This window comes from Diceros bicornis, chromosome 26 (genome assembly GCF_020826845.1).
Source record: "Diceros bicornis minor isolate mBicDic1 chromosome 26, mDicBic1.mat.cur, whole genome shotgun sequence".
Taxonomy (NCBI): Eukaryota; Metazoa; Chordata; class Mammalia; order Perissodactyla; family Rhinocerotidae; genus Diceros; species Diceros bicornis.
Window position 1 is genome coordinate 14975212 of NC_080765.1, and position 20405 is coordinate 14995616.

General features: G+C 53.9%; 1 protein-coding gene across 1 annotated transcript in view; it reads right to left on the bottom strand.

Annotated features, from left to right (window-relative positions):
• Positions 1 to 20275, bottom strand: part of CASTOR2 (cytosolic arginine sensor for mTORC1 subunit 2) — a 73670-nt gene extending 53395 nt beyond the window's left edge. The window contains exon 1 of the mRNA XM_058569468.1: positions 19942 to 20275. Coding sequence (XP_058425451.1) covers positions 19942 to 20054 — 113 coding nt within the window. The 5' untranslated portion in view covers positions 20055 to 20275. The remainder of the gene's footprint in view (positions 1 to 19941) is intronic.
• Positions 20276 to 20405: the final 130 nt, after the last annotated feature.

A 20405-nucleotide genomic window follows, 5' to 3' on the forward strand; every position in this document is an offset into this window, starting at 1 on the left:
CCCCTCACAACCCACCTTCCACCAACAGCTCCTGGAGGGCCGGGCGTTTTGTTTACATCTGTCATCACCTCTCCAAGCTGCCCGGAGCAGCCTGGTGACGGTCCAGGGCTGACCGGCCCTGCCCTCTGTGAGGAGGTCCAGACCCCAAGGGCCTTCCACGGGCTTTGGGCCAAATATTTCACTTTTATTAGAATTCTCCCTTGGCTGCTGCCAACATCCCCAGGGCCATGTCCGATGTTGCCCAAGGCATCGAGACAGAGAAAGGAAGGGAGAAAAAAGAAAAAGAGAGAGAAAGTCATCAGAACATAACAATGCAAAAATGCAATTCTGATGAGCTGCCCAAGTCAGTGTCATCACCCCATTTGGCAGATGAAGAAACTGAGGCTCTGAGAGGTCGATACCCTGCCAAAGGCCGGGAGCTGGTAAGCGGATAGGATGTGCCGCACGTGAGTGGTAAGGGGAGAGGGGTCAGCAGGGCCTCTGTGGTGCCAACGTCCTCTGCCCACACAGGAGGTGGGTGACGTCCAGGGTGATCCTCTTTGGCAGCAGGGAGAAGCCTCTTTCAGAGCCCTCAGAGGGTCTCATGGGCCAGAAGGTGTATTTATGGGGTCTGGCACACTTTATCTCTGGGACAGCTGTGAACTCCACGCTCCGGCTGGCCTGCAGGCCCTGGGGAAGATGCTGCTCAGGCCCAGCTGGCCCCCAAGGCTGGACCCTCCCAATCAGCCACGCTCAGCAGGAGGGTGGGAAGGTGGGGTGCTCAGACCTCGGACAGTGTCCAACACTCATGGAGGAGAGAGAGCTCTGGACCTGGGAGGGGGCAGCCCCTGGGGCAGGGGCCCAGCTTTGAGGGCTGGGCACACCGGGGACGGGTGAGGGTGGGTCTGGCTACCTAGGCCCCAGGGCCTGGCAGATAGCTGCCTTCACCTGCATGTGGGGGGACGGAGGGGCAGCTGGCCATACAGATGAGCAAATACCAGATACGAGAGCAAATAAATTCAGGACCTTAGCCATGGTAGGCCGACCACAGGCTGGGTGCTCTGGAGGTGGATGACCCCTAAGACCCGTGCAGACCACAGGGGACCTGCCAGCTGGCTGGGGAGGTAAGATGAACGGTGACAAAGAGCCTGAAACAAGAAGACAGCTAAATGCCTCAGGGCCTGCACACGTGTGCACCAACACACATGCACCCCCAGAATGGAAGGGGGCATAAAGGTGTTCTTTCACCCATCAGGCTGTCTGATGCCACGCTGGGGGGTGGGGCTGTGGGAAGCAGGCCCCAACACCCCGACGGGAGTGGAAACCGGAACCCCCCTCTGGAGGCTCCGTGGGAGGACTCTCCAGACACACATACACTCTGACCCAGGGTTCTGCTCCTAGGCATTCCCCCCCAGCATATCCCCACGTGTGCAAAATGACATCTGTGCGCCAAGTTGTATGTTACAGCATTAACTGTAAATCAAAACAACAAAGCTTGGGAACAAATGTCCATCATTGGGAGACAGGTAGGAGATATGACAGTCACCTGTTCCCTGGAAAACTGTGCAGCCATTAAAATGAAGGATACGAACTACTGCTAGGATGAATGTCAGCTGAAAAGGCCACAGTGCGGAACAGGAACAGTGAGCACGGCTTAATACCAATTTAAGTATTAAAAAAAAAAAAAAAAAAAAAAGCAAATTGGCATAAGTTTCCCCCGCTATCCGAAAGTAGGGCGACCCTATGAAACTTCTTGTAAGCCAAAATGGTGTAGCTCGAAGAAGCAATTACCATTAATTTCTGTGGGAAATTTTTTAAGCGTTCCCAGACCCAAAAAATAACCACCCAAAATAAACTGAGACAAAGCACAGACGCTCACAGACCCAGTTCAAAGCCACAGCGGCCTGACGCCCAGATGCTGAGGGCAGTTCCCGGGGAAGGAGCTTGGTGGCGCCCCTCTTGCTGCTCGGGATGCACGCTGCCCCTACAGCAGTTCGCTGCAAAAGCAATGCTGAACGCTCTTTTCGCTTTTTCTCGGAAAAGTGAAAATCCTCTTTGGATTTCTTTCAGTTAGCAACAAGAGGTACTAATGTAGGTCTTTCCTAAAAGTGAAGTGGTGTAAAGCAAACTTTCAGATAGCGAGGGAAATGTCACCAAGAATCCCCCCGAATTTCATTGTCTGTGGGGGTAGGGACTGGGTGGCCGAGGAACAGGGGTGGGATACCTTTGTGTATCTTTGGAATTCTAATAAATTGTGAATTTATTACCTATCCAAAAATTAAAAATGAGAAAAAATGAAACAGAGAGGCAAGGAGGGCTTCCTGCAGGCGGCACAGGACTGGGTGGAGCGGGGTGTGCTGAGAAGGTGAAGGAAGGAGGGGTGGCAGGGGCATGGTGTCGGGAGCCAGACAGTCCTGGGGTCAAACGCCGGCCCTGCTGTTTACCAGCACCGTGACCCTGGCAGTCACCAATCCTCTCCTCCTTCCTGCCCAGGGCCGGGGGACATCCCAGCCAGAGCCTGATGCCAGGAGAACGGAGGATGACGGGGCTCTCCCAGGCCCGGGTGCAGCCTCTCTTACCTATCTGTAACCCTCTATGTGGGGGGACATGGGCTCTGACCCTGGTGATCTGTCATCCTAAAGCTGACTCTGGCACTCTGCCTTTTCTCCATGCAGGGCTCCCAGTAGAAGCTGCTGGAAGCTGCTGGGTCACCCCCCTAGTAAGCCTGGGCCCTGCAGGGTGGGTAAGTGATGATGGGGGAGGTTTCCCAAGATCTCCAGACGCAATGTGAAGACAAACAGCCCACAGAAGCCTTGCTGAGACCTGGCCTGCACTCAGGCCCCCGGCTTCAAGACCAGAGCGTAAGGCCCAGTCGGAGAGGCCCCAAACCACAGCCTGTGCATCTCCCAGAGCCCCACACCACCCGGGGGCACCTGAGGGTTATGGAGTCTGGCAGATGCTTAGGGAAGCCTCTCTGGTGATGGCCGATGCCTGCTGAGCATCTCCTAGACGCCGGGCACTGGACACACGTGAGCAAAGGAGATTCCCACAATACCATGGGGTCAGCAGCACCACCCCCATTTTCCAGATAAGAAAATTAAGACTTACTGAAGTGAAACAGCCCTCCAAAGGTGGTGTTATCGACTGTCTGTGTACCCCCCAAATTCACATGCTGAAGCCCTAATGCCCAATGTGATGGTATCTGGAGGTGGGGCCTTTGGGAGGTGATTAGGTTTAGATGAGGTCATGAGGATGGGGCCCCCATGATGGGATTAGTGCCCTTATAAGAGGAACAGAGAGAGATCTCATTTGCTTTCTCACTCCGTGTGCATCCACCGAGGAAAGATGAAGCGAGAACCAGGGAGAAGGCAGCCGTCTGCAAGCCAGGAAGAGAGCCCTCACCAGGACGTGAACCAGTTGGCACCACAATCTTGGACTTGCCAGCCTCCAGAACTGTGAGAAAAAAACTCTTGTTGTTTAAGCTGCCCAATCTGTAGCATTTGTTATTGCAGCCCAAGCAGACTAAGACAGGTGGCACAGCGAGGATTCAAACTCGGATCTGTCAAGACTCCAGGACATACGCTGTTTCTCACTGACGATCCTCTCCCCACAGCAACCCCACCCCTTGCCTTTCTTCTCATCCTTGCTAGCCTGGATTTGTTGTCATTGCTCAGTGTGTATTTTATTGGATTGAAATACACACAATATAAAATTCACCATCTTAACCATTTTTAAGTGTACAGTTCAGTGACATTAAATACATTCACATCATTGTGCAGCCATCACCACCATCCATCCCCATAACTCTTTTCATCTCGTAAAACTGAAACTCTACACCTATGGAACAGTAACTCCCCATTCTCCCCTCCCCCAGCCCCTGACACCCACCATGCTACTTTCTGTCTCTGTGAATCTCATTACTCTAAGTACTTCATATACGTGGAATCATTCAACATTTGTTTATTTGTGACTGCCTTATTTCATTTAGCATAATGCCCTCAAGGTTCATCCACGTCGTAGCACATGTCAGAATCTCCTTCTTTTTTAAGGCTGAATAATAGTTCATTTTAAGTATATACCACATTTTGCTTATCCATTCATCCGTCAATGGACACTTGGGCTGCTTCCATGTTTTAGCTATTGTGAATAGTGCTGCTATGAACACGGGTGTACGAATACCTGTTTGAAACCCTGCTTTCAATTCCTTGGGACATACACCCAGAAGTGGAACTTTGCTAGTCTCGGGTTTCCACACCCCATTCTCTCGCAGTCCTTTTTCCACTGGGCTACTTCTCCGGGCCCTTCCCCCAGCTGTCCTCTTCCTTGCCTGCCCTCCCCTCCCCTTTGACCCTTCTCTGGCCCTGGGATTAGGTCGGCACCCAGATCCCGTCCGAGCAGCCTGGACAGAGCCCTTGGGCTCTCCCTCATCACAGAGCCACTCTCCCAGCCCCCACGCTGCTCCACCACACCCTGAGCCACACGGGCCAGGCCTCTGTGCTTTTGCACATGCTGTTCTTCCTTCTGGGAAGTCCCTTCTCTACCTTAATGCTGCAAGCCTGGCTCAATGCCACCTCTCCTGGAAGTCCTCCCTAACCCGCCCAGACTCAACGGTACCTCCTCCTCTGTACCTCAAGCTCCCCTGTGCCTTGAGGACTTTCTTTTCACCAGATGACAGCATGATCAAGAGCTTCAGAGCTGTCTCCCCCACCATGCTGTCTACGAGTGCAGGGTCGGGGTCCGAGTCCTCACGGAACCAGCACTCAGCATGGAGTAGGCGTCAAAACACACTTGTGAACTGGTGGGGAAGAAGGAAGCCTCGAGGGGCAAGGGCCCACACTAGGTGTAAGGAAACCACAGACAGAAAGAAAGAACCTTCTCCACTGTGCAGCCTCTGTCTCCTCCAGCCCCTGTCCAATGCACCTGATTCCCCCCTGGGGTGACGGACAAGCCCTTGGGAGGCTAGGGGCACAGGCTTCCCGGCCTAGACGCTCACCTGAACTGCTCCCTTGGGCCCCTCTGTGACCTGCCCCTGACCTTGGTCAGAGAGGGGACGAGGCTGGGAACCTGCCCTCATGAGACAGACACGTGTGTGGGGAGTTGGGTGGTGCTAGAACCTTTATTCTACAGGAAGAATCAGGGGTCCTGGGCTTTGAGAACAGCACTTCTTGGGGCATTAAGACGAGGCAATTTTCTAGTGGTTGGATTTTTCACAGGACATTTTAGCAGCACAACTGTATACCAAGTGCAGCCCGCGGTGCAGGTGGATACCGCGGAATCTCAGCATCTCCATCGTCTCCCAGCCCCGCAGCCCTCACTGCGCTGGGACCCGGGACCAGGCAAGGTCTCCGCACTTTATCTGTCTGACCTCACCACCCCCTCGGCTCAGCCCTGGGACATGGGTGCCATTGCCTTCTCCGTTTTCCAGCAGAAACTGACAACTACAGGCAGCTGAACCGGGCTAATGTGGACGGCAGAACTGGGGGAGGGGGTGGGCCAACGGAAGCTGGGGGGGAATCTGAATAGAATTCCTCTGAAGAGTACTGAGAAAAGAGCAGATGAAAAAAAGAAATGCGGTTTCACTGCCTTCAAGCGCAGGTTCTCCTTATCTGGGCTGCCCACTGGGGCCCCTCGGAGGCCGGGCTCGAGGGGCCAATATGGTGCCTTATCATTTACAGGTGACCCTTGGAACACCTCCAGTCCCCCCACTCCCAACGTGATACTCTGCATGGATGACCCGTCGCAAAAGGACTGCTCAGCTTGGGGGTCCAGCCTGTGTGGGTGCAAATGAGTTCTCCCCGGCAGTTCCCCATGGGGTCCCCCCCACCCACCAGAGCTGCACCTGCCCGGGGCCACACCGTGGGACGGGGAGAAATGAATCAGAGCTCAGAAATGAATCCCAGCTCCTGGCTGGGAGGGCTGGGGGGCAACTCTTGCCCCTGCGAGCCCTGCCCCCATGTCCCCAAGGCAGTTAAGGGGGGGAGAGTCAAGGACCCCCAGAACTCCACCACCCGGCCCCATGTCAATGTTCCACATGCGACTCCAGGCTCCAAATCCTAACCCCTGAGAAGAATGGGTCTGGGATGGGGTTTCTCCCTACTTCTGGGGCTCACCCTGCATTGCTTCACAAAGCTGGGGTGACAACTCTGTACCCATCCTGAGGCCTTTGATGCCACATTTAAACTCTCCCACAGAAAGCACAGTATGGACACCCTTTCTGTGCCCTGAAGACCACAGAGAAGGGCCAGGCCCCGCGGGGACTCGTGGGAATGAGGAGCATGTAAGAGCCCTGTTGCTCAAGCCCACCTGAGACTGCAAACACGGCCCCCCACTCTCGTCAGGCTTGGCTTTTGGCGACACCTGTTCTCACTGAGGCCAAACATTCCAGGCTGCATGAAACGTGGCGGCCTGGCACTATCGCTGACCCGTCTTATAGACGAGGACCGCAGGGCTCAGAGCCAGGAAGGGACCAGCCGAGGCTGCACAGCTAGCACATGGCAGACCCAGGGCACCGAATTCAGATGGCAGGGACATCTGGAGGCTGTCCTGGTCAGAAAAGAGGGTCACGGGCACTGCAGGGGGATGGGTAGCAAGAATGAACCAGGAAATAAGGGAAGAAGGCAGGGGCTTAGGGAGGCGGGGGGGCTGAGTCCAGAGGGCAGGGCCTCGGGGGCTACGCTCGGGGCCTGGACCCCATCTCAGAACAATTCAGACGTGTGCAAGAAGGGAGTAGATTTCTGTGCAAACCAAAGCTGCCCCTCTGCTGAGGAAGAGGCCTAGAGGGGACAAGACCCTCCTCCTGAGGGCCAGGGTCAGGTGAGGGGGCTTGAGTGGAGGGGGATGGAGGAAGCAGTCAGCGGGCAGAGGAGGGGGGATTAGAGAAAGGGCCAGAAGACGGGCTGGATGTGGGGGAGACGGATGGATGTGGGGACACAGAGGAGGGTGGAGCAGGTCTGGACGGGAGATGATGAGTACCATTTGGGACATGCCAAGGCTGGGGTGTTCGAGTGTCAGCCAGGTACAGTGGCCCAGTGCATGGGGCAGAGAACGGTTCCCAAGACCTTGCTGGGAGCAGAAGCTCATGCCTTTAAAAGGCCGACTGGAAGACACCAGAGCTCTTGGCTCTGACAAGCTGCTTTTACGGCGGGCCACTTGCCTGGCCCCCAAGCTTCTGGGGTCTGTGTCCCTATAGCTGCCTCCTCCCCTGCTGGCCTCCTCTCCCCGGGCCCTCGGGCCAGTGGGCCAGTCCATGTCAGTCCCCACAGCTCGGCCAATCTGAAAACACTCCCGTTGTCAAACAAAACCCAGAATAAGTCAATCCATCCTGCAACTGTCAGATCGGCCCTTCCAATAATTCCGAAGAACAGACTGTCATCGTTGTGGGGGCAGAGGCCACCACGGCCCCTCACTGACACTTGCAGTCCAGCCCAGTGCACTTCGGTAAATAACGTCAACTTCAGTAAATATCCGTCGAATTCATACAAATAACCACCTCACTGTGTGTCAGACAGACACCCAAGACCTCGACGTGAAATTTCCCATTGAGTCCTCAACACAACCCAAACAGGTCGATATTACAATGCCCATTTTTTATTTTATTTTATTGAGGTCACATCGGTTTATTAAAGACGAAGAAACTGAGCACCCTTTGAGGCTCCTAACAAGGTCACAGAACTGGTAAGTGGTGGACTTTGGATTAAAAACACATTTTCTTGGGCCGGCCCCGTGGCTTAGCGGTTAAGTGTGCGAGCTCCTCTGCTGGCGGCCCGGGTTCGGATCCTGGGCGCGCACCAACGTACCGCTTCTCTGGCCATGCTGAGGCCGTGTCCCACATACAGCAACTAGAAGGATGTGCAGCTATGACATACAACTATCTACTGGGGCTTTGGGGGGAAAAATAAATAAATAAAATTATAAAATAAATAAATAAACAAAAACACATTTTCTTTTTTTTTTTTTTTGAGGAAGATCGGCCCTGAGCTAACATCTGCCAATCCTCCTCTTTTGCTAACATCCGTGCCCATCTTCCTCCACTTTATATGGGACGCCGCCACAGCATTGTTTGCCAAGCGGTGCGTTGGTGCACGTCCGGGATCCGAACCGGCGAACCCCGGGCCACCACAGCAGAGCGCGCGCACTTAACCGCTTGCGCCACCAGGCCGGCCCCAAAAACACATTTTCTTGACAGTTATGCGCACATCCCCTGAGCAACGGCCCTCAGCACAAGACCAGAGTTAGCAGCAGGAATGAGCAGAGGTGGGCACAGGCGGAGAAGGGCTGGGAGTGGGGAGCCGCCCTGAACCCCAATCTGCTACACATCCACGGCTTACAGAGCAGCTGCCTCCTGCCGGCTGGGGGTCAACCCCTCCTTCCCACAGAGCCATGGTGAGCGTAAATGATGGAAAGCCCCACTGTGGCCTGGCGCGTAGTAGGCTCTCAGAAAAGATCTCCAAGGTTAAGCTGTGTTTGTTCTAAATCTGTCATAACATAGGTCACTGCATTGGTGACTTTTGAGATCTAAAGGAAAAAGATTGAACTTCGAGAACAAATTTCCACCCACTGCCTTTCCTGCTCAAGAAATGGAGTAAATCATGGGGTGGGAGGGTCAAAAGGAAGACAGGCCTGGGGTAGAGGCCCTGAGGGTGGGGAGGAAAGTCCAGGTGGTGTCCAGGAGGGGCAGCCTGGTTTCAGCGGAGGGAAGTTAACCCTACCTTGAAACCAAGCACCTAGCTCGTGCCCAGGGTGCGGGCTGTACAGGAGGAGAGGGGGCCTGGCCTGACCCTCCCTCCTGTCCTCTTCACCTCCGGCAGCCTCAGCTCAGGTCACGTGGCCACAGCCCAGTCTGGGTCAGCGACGGAGCCCGCCCTCCACCGCTGACACCCCACCAGGGCTTCCAGGTGTGGCCACCCCAACGCCAACTTAACACTCCCGGAGCCCACCACTGCAGCGACCACCCATTCAAGACAAGGAGAAACATGAGGTCCATGGGCGCTGTCTCCGAGGGCCCCAAGAACCACCAGAGCCCACACGTGACACTTCCTCACCTCCACTCACACAGGTGCGCCTGCTTAAATGACACCAAATTCCCTCAAGCTTGGTACCAGGAGGACGATGGGGAGAAGATGCCACGGGCCAGGGGCTTTATCCAGGCTCTCATTTCCCATAATGCTGTTTGCCCACAAAGAAACCGAGTCTCCAAGAGGTTCAGTAGCCTAGACTGTGGTCACCCAGCTGGGAAGGGCCTCCAGGCTCCTACCACACTAAGCTAGTGTGGTTGTTTAAGAACATGGACTCTGCAGCCAGGGACCCTGGGTTCCAATCCCTGCTCCTCAGGGATGTTCAATGGTGCAGCCGCTGTAGAAAATAGCCCGGCTCTTCTTCCAAAGGTTAAATACAGAGTTACCCTACGACCTAGCAATTCCACTCCTAGATATACACCCAAGAGACATGAAAACACACACTCACACAAACACTTGTGCATAGATGCTCACAGCAGTGTTATTCATAATCGCTAAACTGTGGAAACATCCCTTAATGGATAAAGAAACAAAATGTGGTCCATCCATACAATGGAATATTACTCAGTCATAAAAAGGAATGACACACTGACACATGAGGCTCCTAACAACTCATGTTACATATTACAACACAGATGAACCTTGAAAACATCATGCTAAGTGAAAGTAGTCAGTCGCAAAGAACCACATGTTGTCTGACTCCATTTATATGAAATGTCCAGAACAGGCAAATCTACAGAGACAGAAAGTCAGTTAGTGTTGCCAGGGGCTGGGGGTGAGCTGGAGAACAGGCAATGACTGAGTAATGGACATGGTTTCTTTTGGGGTCATGAACATGTTTTGGAATTAGTTGTGATGGTTGCACAACTCTGTGAATATACTAGAAGCTACTAAAGGGTAGTTTAAGAGAATTATATCTCAATAAAGCTGTCATAAAAAAAATCCTACTCAGGGCCAGCCTGGCGGCATAGTGGTTGAGTTCGCGCACTCCACTTTGGCAGCCCGGGGTTCGCAGGTTTGGATCCCGGGCGCAGACTGACGTACCGCTTGTCAAGCCATGCTGTGGTGGCGTCTCATATAAAGAAGCGGAAGATGGGCATGGATGTTAGCCCAGGGCCAATCTTCCTCAGCAAAAAAGAGGAGGATTGGCATTGGATGTTAGCTCAGGGCTGATCTTCCTCACAAAAAAACAAACAAACACCCTACTCTTCACTTACTGGTTTCTGTGATCTTGGGCAAGGGAACTGAACCATTTAGTGCCTCAGTTTCCTCATCTGTGAAATGGGACCAGTAACTGTACCAACATGATAAGGCTTGTGTGAGGATTAAATGAGTTAATACAGAACATGCTCAGAGCAGCTGTCTCCCTAGGTGTTGGCTCTTTCCCTCGGCCCAGATCCACCATCCACTGGCCACAATGCCCTTTGCTTCTGCACACTCGTCAGTCTCCTATCTCTCTTTTTTTAATTTTCTTGAAACATACATAATATAAAATTTACCATTTTCACCATTTCTAGGTGCACAGTTCAGTAGTAAGTACCTTCACATTATTGTGCAACCAATCTGCAGAACTCTTTTCATCTCGCAAAACTGAAACTCTATCCCCATGAAACACTAACTCCCCATTCTCCTCCCCCACCCCCTGGCACCCACCATTCGACTTTCTGTCTCCATGAATTTGACTACTCCAGGGACCTCATGTAAGTGGAATCATACAGAATTTGTCCTTTCTATGACTGGCTTATTTCACCTGGCATAACGTCCTCAAGGTTCATCCACGTTGTGGGATGTGTCAGAACTTCGTGCCTTTTTAAGGCTGAATAATATTCCATTGTATGCAGAGATCACATTTTGCTTATCCATTCATCTGCTGAAGGACACCTGGGTTGCTTCCAGCTTTGGGCTATTGTGAATGCTGCTGCTATGAACATGGGTGGACAGATAAGACCCCAAGTTTTTAAGCATAGATCTCAGAGGTCAGAGTATGTCCAACATATTATATTTAAGGCAAGGATGAGTGTAAGGCATCTAGAGGTGAGTTTCCCCTTAGAAGTTTTAATTTAATATACTCACAACAAACCGAGTGGCTAACGGTTTGGGTTTACTGCCAGCTGCTGGAGATCTCGGAGGGCCTGTCTACTTGTGCTCAAGGGCAGCACAGGCACAACCAGAATCCAACTGCTCCAGCACGGGCGGGACTAGGCTGGTTTACTCAGGCTGCTTCCTCATACCAGAGGTCTGTTCTAAGAAAAAAACATGCCAGCCATGTGCAGGCTCAGAAGAGACCAATTCAGTCCTTTACAGGTGCCTCTCTGGACCCCAGGAGATGACTCAGTGCCGTGGAGCACATGTCCTGAGGCCTGGACATGCACCTGGGGTGAGGACAGAGGGAGACCAGCCCTTCCAACCTACACCCTGAGGCACAGGAGATGCCAGGAAGCCACTCGCCCAGCCCCAGGGTGGCTTCCTGGAGGAGGTGGTGCTTGAGCCGACTCCAAGAAGAGGCTGTGTTAGGTTTAAGGACTTCTGAGAGCTGTCTGGCTGGACTAAAGCTAGGGCCATCCCACTTTCTGGTCTGCCCTGTTGTTCTGGGTAATTCTTTTTTGTGTTCCCTGTTATTCTCATAAGTGTCCCCATTTGGATGATAAACTACATAGTCACTGTATTAGTTATCTATTGCATAACAAATTGCCTGAAAACTCAGTGGCTTGAAACAACAACACACTTTTCTATCTCTCACAGTTCTATTGGTTAGGAATTTGGCAGGGGCTCAACTGGACCCTTCTGGCTAAGGATCTCTTGTGAGTTCACAGTTAAGGCTGGGGCTGCAGTCACTGAAGGCTTGCCTGGGGCGGGAGGCCACACTCACAGGCTGGCTATTGGTGGGAGGCCTCATTTCCTCTCCACTGTGGTGTGCCTTTCCACAGGCTGCTTGAGTGTCCTCACAACATGGCGGCTGGCCTCGCAGAGCAAGGGATCCAAGAGAGAAACAGAGCGGAGTGCGCGCCAGGCAGAAGCTACCCTTTTACGCCCTAGCCTCGGAAGCCTTACAGCACCACTTCTGTTACCTTCTACTCATTAGAAGCAAGTCACTAATCCAGACCCCTCTTAAAGGTGGGGAGCTCTAGCTTTTGAAGAGAAGAGTGTCAAAGAATTTGGGACATTTAAAAACTACCACAGTTACTCTAAAAATAGGGCATGTGTGGTATAGACACAGGACAAAGCCAGAGGGGACAGAAGAAGTCAGATCAAGGAGTATTCACAATGCCAGGCAAGGAGAGTGAACCAGGGGCAGGGGGCAGTCTGAGGAGGGTTTTGAGCAAGGCCAAGATGCAGTCAGGGATTCCGAGTGAACCATGACATCCACTGCAGCACCAACCTGTGGTTGGGCCACAGGGCCTCCACTCAGCCCCTGTAGCACCAGCTGTCCCCTCTCCCTGGGCCTCTGGCCTCTCACTCTCTCCCTTTGGTGGAAAGCACACCTTTTCTTCCCACTGGACAGAAAGCAGCCCCTTTTGTGTTTCCCACTGGGCCCTACACGTGGCAGGTGCATGCTGCAGGGTTTCTGCATGAACAAAACCTACCAATTTGCACCAACCCCAAGCTGTGGTCACACCACCCACAAGTCACAGCCTGCACTCTGCATATACCTTTCTTGTTCCAGCCTCCAGGCCTTTGCTCCTGCCCAGACGGCTCTGGCTGTGCTAACAATTTGCACCGCCCTGGACGCAGACAGAGCGGTGGGGAGGTTGTTTGGATAATTCAGGGGAGAGATGACGAGGATGGGCCACCGCAGATGCAGTGGGCATGGGTGAGGAGGCGTGGACCACGCTGAGCAGCTGGATGTGGGGCAGGCCGAGGACGACCCTGTGCCTTCCATACCCGGTGCCTGGGAGCTGGGGTTGAGCCAGCCTCTTCCTCTGGGGCAGCAGCAGGCCATGACTGTCCCGGGCAGGCGTGGGAAATGGCTCTGGGGCCCACCCTGTGGTCTCTCAACCCGCACCCCTCCCCTGACCCATCTGTGCCCACCCACTCCTGCTCCCTGCCAGCCTGTCTTCCTTCGTCCCCAGCACCTCCACCTCCTGACATCTTCCCATTCTACCCAGCCTCAGCTCAAATGGTGCCGCCTCCTCTAGGAAGCCTTCCTTGCTTGCAGCTCTGGGGTCCTACAGGATTTTGGCTGCCCCTTTCAGAGGCCCTAAATGACTGGTGTCCTCGGCTAGGTTCCTGGAGGACAGTGACAGAATCTCCACTTCCTAGAATCAGAGTGTGATTGTGTGTGCATAGGGAGTCTCCGAACCCTGGACTTTTAAACTCTGCCCCCACAGATTGGCGCTGGACAGCTTAACCAGGGCATTTTCTCTCAGCTAGTGCTTAGCACAGCTTACAGCGGACCAGGCACTATTTGAAGTGCTTGTCATGCTTTGTCTCCTGAAGTCCTCACAACTACCTAGGCAGTAGACAGGATCGTTATCCCTGCTTTAAAGGTAAGAAACTGACAGCACAGAGAGGTCAAGCAACCTGCACAAGGTCACACTGCCAGGATGTAGCAGTGCTAGGATCTCCCCCGAAATGCTGGGTCCCAGGGCTCTGACTCCCCTGCCAGACTGCCTTTCCCTAAACTGCAATCAAACAGTGGCCTGAGCCCAAGGCACTCAGGAAAACAAGGGCTTTGGATGGACTTTTTGCAATTTTGAACTTTTCTCCCATAAATGCCTCTTGCGTCTTTAACGCTCACTGTGGCTTGTTGGCAAGACTGCCCTCAGGCAGCGACACGAATGAACACATGCAGGCCAAAATATACCCGAGACCTGCGGACAGCGGATCTGGCCCAGGTGGGCAGCATGGGTTTCTGTGGATACGTGCTCACTGCAGACTCTCCTAGGTGATGTATTTGCCAATCAAACGAGATGGACTTTCTAGGATAGAATGCAGATAAGAGCATTTCACGGGCAAAAAGAGCGTGCTGCAGCTTCCTGCCACCTGAATGCATTTCAGGATAAGGATTTTGCCCCTGCCCCCCTCCTCGCTCTGCTATGGCCTCTCAGTGATACCTCTGCTAAGCGGTTCCTGGGGATGAGGCGTCCAAACCAGTGTGCTTTATGCCTGGCCAAATGGTCATCAGGACAGGTTCCACGGCCAGACTTCCTGGGTTTAAATCCCAGCTGTGTCACATTACAGCCTCGACTTGGAGTTGTCATCACTGTTTTTACTTTATACTTATTAGAGTCATGCATCGCTTAATGACGGGGACACGTTCTGAAAAATGTATTGTTAGATGATTTCGTCGTTGGGCAAACATCACAGAGAGTACTTACACAAACATAGGCGGTACAGCCCACTACACACCTAGACTATGTGGTACTAATCTGATAGGACCACTGTTGTATATGTCGCCCGTTGTTATGTGACACGTGACTGCAACTGTTCCGTTTTGTGTTATGGGGTCACAGAGAGGAAATCCGAGTCCCAGAAGAGCCACACTAGCCTCCCCCTCTCCGTGGCCACAAGCCCCCAGGTGGCAGGCCCCAGCTGCAGCCGTGAGTCCTGATTGGTCCATGATGGTCTCATTCCCTGTGCCAGTGACTGGTGTAGGCACGCTCATGTGACCCGATCCTGATCAATGTGATGAGGAAGTCTGTCCAGGAGAGGGGTGTGTTCCTGGAAAGGTCTTCTCACAGACACCCGGGAGGTAGCAACCCTTTCTCTCCCCTGGACTTCCTCCCCACTGCCCATAATGCCTGGACCTGCCCCAGCCAGTAGTCAGAGAGCCACAGCATCATGCCACAGACAGCCAAATAAATAGAAAGACAGGAAGACCTCGGTCCTTGATGACATCATCAAGCCTTCAAGTCAACCAACCACAGACTAGCCCGACTCATAACCTCTTATCATGCAAAGTTCAAACTTCTGATTGTTGACACCAAGTAAGTCATGGCTTTTTGCTATTTGCAGCCCAAAACATCCTGCTGATAGTCCATGGTTGGTCACATTTCATCTTCTTAAGGACACACTTAATCTTTTTAAGATTAAGCCGATCAGGGCCGGCCCGTGGCTTAGCAGTTAAGTGTGCGCGCTCCGCTGCTGGCGGCCTGGGTTCGGATCCCGGGCGCGCACCGACGCACCGCTTCTCTGGCCATGCTGAGGCCACGTCCCACACACAGCAACTAGAAGGATGTGCAACTATGACATACAACTATCTACTGGGGCTTTGGGGAAAAAAAAAGGAGGAGGATTGGCAATAGATGTTAGCTCAGAGCCGGTCTTCCTCAGCAAAAAGAGGAGGATTAGCATGGATGTTAGCTCAGGGCTGATCTTCCTCACAAAAAAAATAAAAAAATAAAAAAAATAGGATTAAGCCCATCATACCAGAGAAGAGTCTGAGCTCAGCTGTGCACTCACGGAAGACTTCCTGGAGGAGGTGAGGCTTTAATGGAATCTAGAAGAATGAGCATACAAAGGGGGTAGGGCAAGGAGTAACATTCCAGGCAGACAGAACAAAGGCCTGAGGTTGGAGACATCACAGGGGGTGTGTGTGTGTGCGCGTGTGTGCACAGGTGAGAAATAATCTGCGTGGGTGGGAGCCAGGAGAGATGAGGCTGGAGAGAGAGGTGGGTGGGCTGCAGCGGGCCCAGAACCTCAGGTTTAGCACAAGGGCGGAGAGGACGCTCACCCAGGGTCTCACCCTCCAGCTTTGCGCCTAGAATAAGTGCACTCAGCTGGCTTGCTCCCCCTATTCCAGCCACACCCACATGCTGCCCGGAGAGGCGGGGCAGGGGCCCTGGCCAGGCTTCTCCAGGTGTGATTCTGCCTGCCTAGCCTCTTCCAGCCCCCAGGGCACTCGTCAGAGACTCCAGCTGAAATCTGGGTCACTCCCTGCACGAGTCGGACATCCATCAAATAGGCAGTTACTAAGCGCCTACAAAGCAGTGTGCTAAGCACAGCCGAGAAAGGAGCTGGTTCAAATCCCACTTCTGTTTCTTCCCAGCTCTGTGACCTAGAGGAACCCATTTTACTGCTCCGAACCCACTGTCCTCACCTCTCTGTAATAGACGGTGAAACAAAGAGAGCTTTATTATCTAGGGGGATGGGGGGTGTATAAAAAGATACACAAAAAGCTTCCTGAGAGTAAGGTTTATAATCCAGGTGGGAGAATGAGACAAGCAAATGATATACTGCTATGGACAAAAGTTGCGAAGTGACAAAAGGTTAAGGTGAGGATGCAGTAAGTCTAGATGGGAGGTGGTGAGGGACAAGCATTGCTGGCAGAGGAAAAGGCCCACAAAGGCAGGCGGAGGACATACAGAAAGCCCACAGGCTCCACTCTGTGCTCCTAAAGCCTTTAGAACAGCACGCAGCCAAGAGAAGGACTGGCCATAACTGGTGAATATGGGCGTCTTCTGCAACCTGTGATAGCAAACCTCTGTGAGTTTAAGCCAGAAAGATGGAGATTCAAATCCCAGCTGTACCACTTACTGCATGACCTTGAGCAAGTCACTTAACATTTGAGCTTTCGATTCCTTCCCTGCAAAGCAGGTGTAAAACCTAATTCCGAATCGTACCATGGTAGACACAGGATCTGGGACCAGGATTCCCTTTCCCACCTAGCTAATTCCTATTTTAAAGCCCTAAGGTCGAATGCCACCTCCTGCAGGAAGCCTCCCAGGCTCCCTCAGGCAGTCCCCCAGACCCCTCAGCTACCCTACTAGACTCCTCTTCCCTGACTCTACCCTGCTGTATTGTGATCGCCTCTTCCTTCTCTCTCACCAGACTCTGGGCTTCAAAGAGAGAGGGGCAGGGTACTTCAACATCTCTTGGACCCAGGGGCACCTGCACACAGAATGGGTATCTATCAACGCCATACCCCTCCCCAAGCACCCACCCAGGTAGACACAAGAGGGAGGAAGTGACTAAGCCTGCTGGCGGTGGAGGGAAGTGGGGTTCAGGGAAGTTCCACTAGATCTGGAGGGTTGAACAGAGATTTCCTGGGGGGGAGGTGGGGTTCCAGGCAGAGATGGGAGACGCATGAGCATTAAAGCATGGAGGTGTGAAGAGAAGGATAAAGTAAACTGTGGGTCACCAGAGTTTTTGCCAGCCAGCCCTGGTGGTCTAGTGGTCAGATTCGGCGCCCTCACCAGTGCGGCCCGGGTTTTTTTTCCCGGTCAGGGAGCCACACCACTCGTCATGAGTTATCATACTGTGGTAGCTGTGTGTTGCTGTGACACTGAAAGCTATGCCACCGATATTTCAAATACCCACAGGGTACTCCATGGTGGACAGGTTTCAGCAGAGCTTCCAGACTAAGACAGACTAGGAAGAAGGACCTGCCCACCCACTTCCAGAAAAATTGGCCATGAAAACCCAATAACAGCGGAGCATTGTCTGATATAGCGCCGGAAGGTGAGAGCATAGCTCAAAAAGACGGGGCAGCGTTCCGTCTGCTGTACACAGGGTCGCTAGGAGTCAGAATCCACTTGACAGCACTAACAACAAAGAGTATTTGCCAGGGAGTGACTAAAGATGAGGATTCGGGATCCAGATCCCAAAAGACCTCGAATGCCATGCCAAGGATCCCCCCTGCAGGGAGCGATTGAAAACCTGTAAACTGGCAGCACTGAGATGGCGGGGGTGGGGGATGCTGCACTAGTTTGGGCTAAACTTAGGTTGGGGGTGGGGTGGACAAAATGACAGGTCTACAGGCCACCACTTGGGGGCAGGTCCTGATGGAAGAATCAAACAGCACCAAAAGTTCTACCTGGATGACTGATTATTAAAAATAGCTTAAAGACTATATCCACATCCTACTAGCTCTTTTACTTGCTAAAAAGCCATTGTCCACAGCCACTCCCTGCTACACACAGCAGCTCTGTGAAAACCAGCGGGCCAAGCGGTGCTGTCTCCATTTTAGAGATGGACAAACTGAGGGCCAGAGGAGGAAAGGGACCTTGCCACGGTCACACAGGCAAGGGGGGGGCTAGCCACAACCTGAAGCCAGTGTCCTGGCCCAGAGTGCGGAGAGGCAGGCCTTCAGCCCTCTGCCAAATGTGCTCAAGCACTTCCTACAGCCAGACCCTGGAGACATGGAGACGACCTTTGACCTCTGAGTCATCTTGAGACTGGACTGGTCACCTGGGCCTCAGACCAGCTGCCTCCTGCACAGAGGGAGTTAAGTTCGACCCACTGAGGGGTAGACTTTCGCTGGTCAGACAGGTCAGCAGGGGCTCACCCCCAAGACATGCCTGTCTATGAGCCTTCCAAACTGGATTCTGGGGTGGGGGCAGGAAGAGGGCCAGTCCCTCCATAAACGGAAAGGGGCAGAGGGAGTCACCCTTTGCTGCCTTTTAAGAAGCCCCCAAATGCCCCCCCATCCCAGCACCCAGGCCCCGCACAGCCGCAGCCTGAGTCATCATCCTGGTTTGAATGGTAGCCGAGAAATCATTCAGGGGGCTGCCTGGGGCTGAGGGCCAAGGGTTGGAAAAACAAGGCCGTTTTCTCTTACCTCCAGCCTTGGAATCTCAAGACAGGCTAGCGGGTGGGGGGCAGAGGGCAGGTAGATGTAGGATGGGCACAGGATGTCAACAGCCAGAGGGGCCTGTGAGGGCGGGGGGGGGGGGGGGGGGGGGGGGTTGAGAATCCGAGCTGTTGGCTTTTGTTTTCAAATGACCTGTTTAATAATTACCTTTTCAATCAAAGGAGCCAAGGCCCAGCAAAGGCAAAGATTTCAACCCTCCATACCCCACCAAGCAGCCAGAGAAGAAAGTAAACAAGATGCCACTGGCAGATCTCGCTAGGTCTCACAAACAATGGTGGGACTGAGCTGCCCGCTCAGACACACACATCCAAGTGAGATTTCCAGGCAAGAACTTTAACAGGCAGATAAGAGCCTCGGATTGAATTATCTCCCTGCATCCCCAGAGCTCAGGGCCCAAGGGGACAGCCTAAGGGCCCATCATTTTAACGTTAACCTTGACCTGTAATTTATTCATTCATTTTCGGAGGAGGGAAAACCACGGCGGCCCCAGCCCCTGAAAAACCCAACCAGCAACTACTTCATCCCTTCGAACAGTCACAATGGTGGACAAACACGGGATTTAAGTTACAGCACTAGATTGCACTCACACTTCACTGGGCTTGGGCTCCTTAAAAAAACACCCTAATCCAAGCCCTTACCGGGGCTCACAAAGTCAGATCCTTACCTGGAAATGGGAAAATCCAACTTGATTTTTTTTTTTTCCAACCTCCCAAGGCCTTCAACTATTTTTCCCCCTGCAGCATCCAAGCCCAGCCTCAAGGCAGAGCCATAAACAGGCCTGCTCCTCCCCCTTCGAGGGTTCAGCAACCCGCCCCCCCCCCCGCCCCACCTCCCGGACCCGGAGGAGAAAGAACCACCGCGACCCTCACCCCCAGCCCCTCCCCTGCCCGCCCCCAGCCTCCCCCGCCGTCCGCAATCCTCGCAGGCACCTTGAGATAAACACCCACTAATGATTTTATGATTTTCTGCTCTGGGTAGCCGCGCTCAGCAGAACCCCTCCCTCCGCCTTGGCGACGGGGGCCAGCCCAACCGAGGGATTGGGGGATGGTGGGGTGTTAGTTTGTTTTTTCCACGGCCGCGTCCCCACACCTGTTTTTCATTCATTCATTCGTTCGTTCATTCATTCACGGATTCGTCACTGCAGTCTCCCCGGCCCTCCGGATCTCGGGGAGGAGATAGGAGGGAGGGGGCTGAGATAAGGGGAGACAGCGGCGGGGGTGCATCGGAGGGGGCGGTCGGGGCTGAAGGACCCCGTTCGAGGGCACATTGAGTGGCTTTGTCAAAAACAAGGCGAGCGGCGGGGCGGGGGCGCTCCCCGCGGCTCGAAGTTGTTTTCCGAGCGGCGGTGGCGAGGACAGCCGTCCGGGTGCGCCTCTTTGTCTCTCCCCGGCCGGCGCCGCGTCCCCGCGCGCTCACCTGGTCTTGGAGGACAGGAAGGCAAGTTTGATCAGGCCGTAGGTGAAGAGCGGGATACTCTCCTTGGCGACGCTGGCAACTTGCAGCCGGTGCTCCAGGATGTGGAGTTCCATCGTCCGCCCGCGCTCCACGGCGGCTCATCGGCGGGGGGCGAGCCGCGGCCCCCGCCCCCTGCGCGCCCAGCCAGCACCGAGCGCTGCGGGCAGCCGGCCCGGGGACCGGGAGCTCGGCGCTGGGCGGGCCGAGGCGGACAAAGGGGAGCCTGCCAAGCCGCGAGGGGCCGCGGGCGGCGGGCGGGCGGTGGGCGAGGGCGGCAGCGCTGGCGGAGCAGCGGCACACGGCGCCCGGCGCGGAGAGCAGCTGGTGTTCGCTGTAACAAACAACTTGCCACTCAAACGCCGGCCCACTGGGCATGCGCGGCCACGGCGGGGCGTGCCGGGACTTGTAGTCGCGAGCGGCCCGGG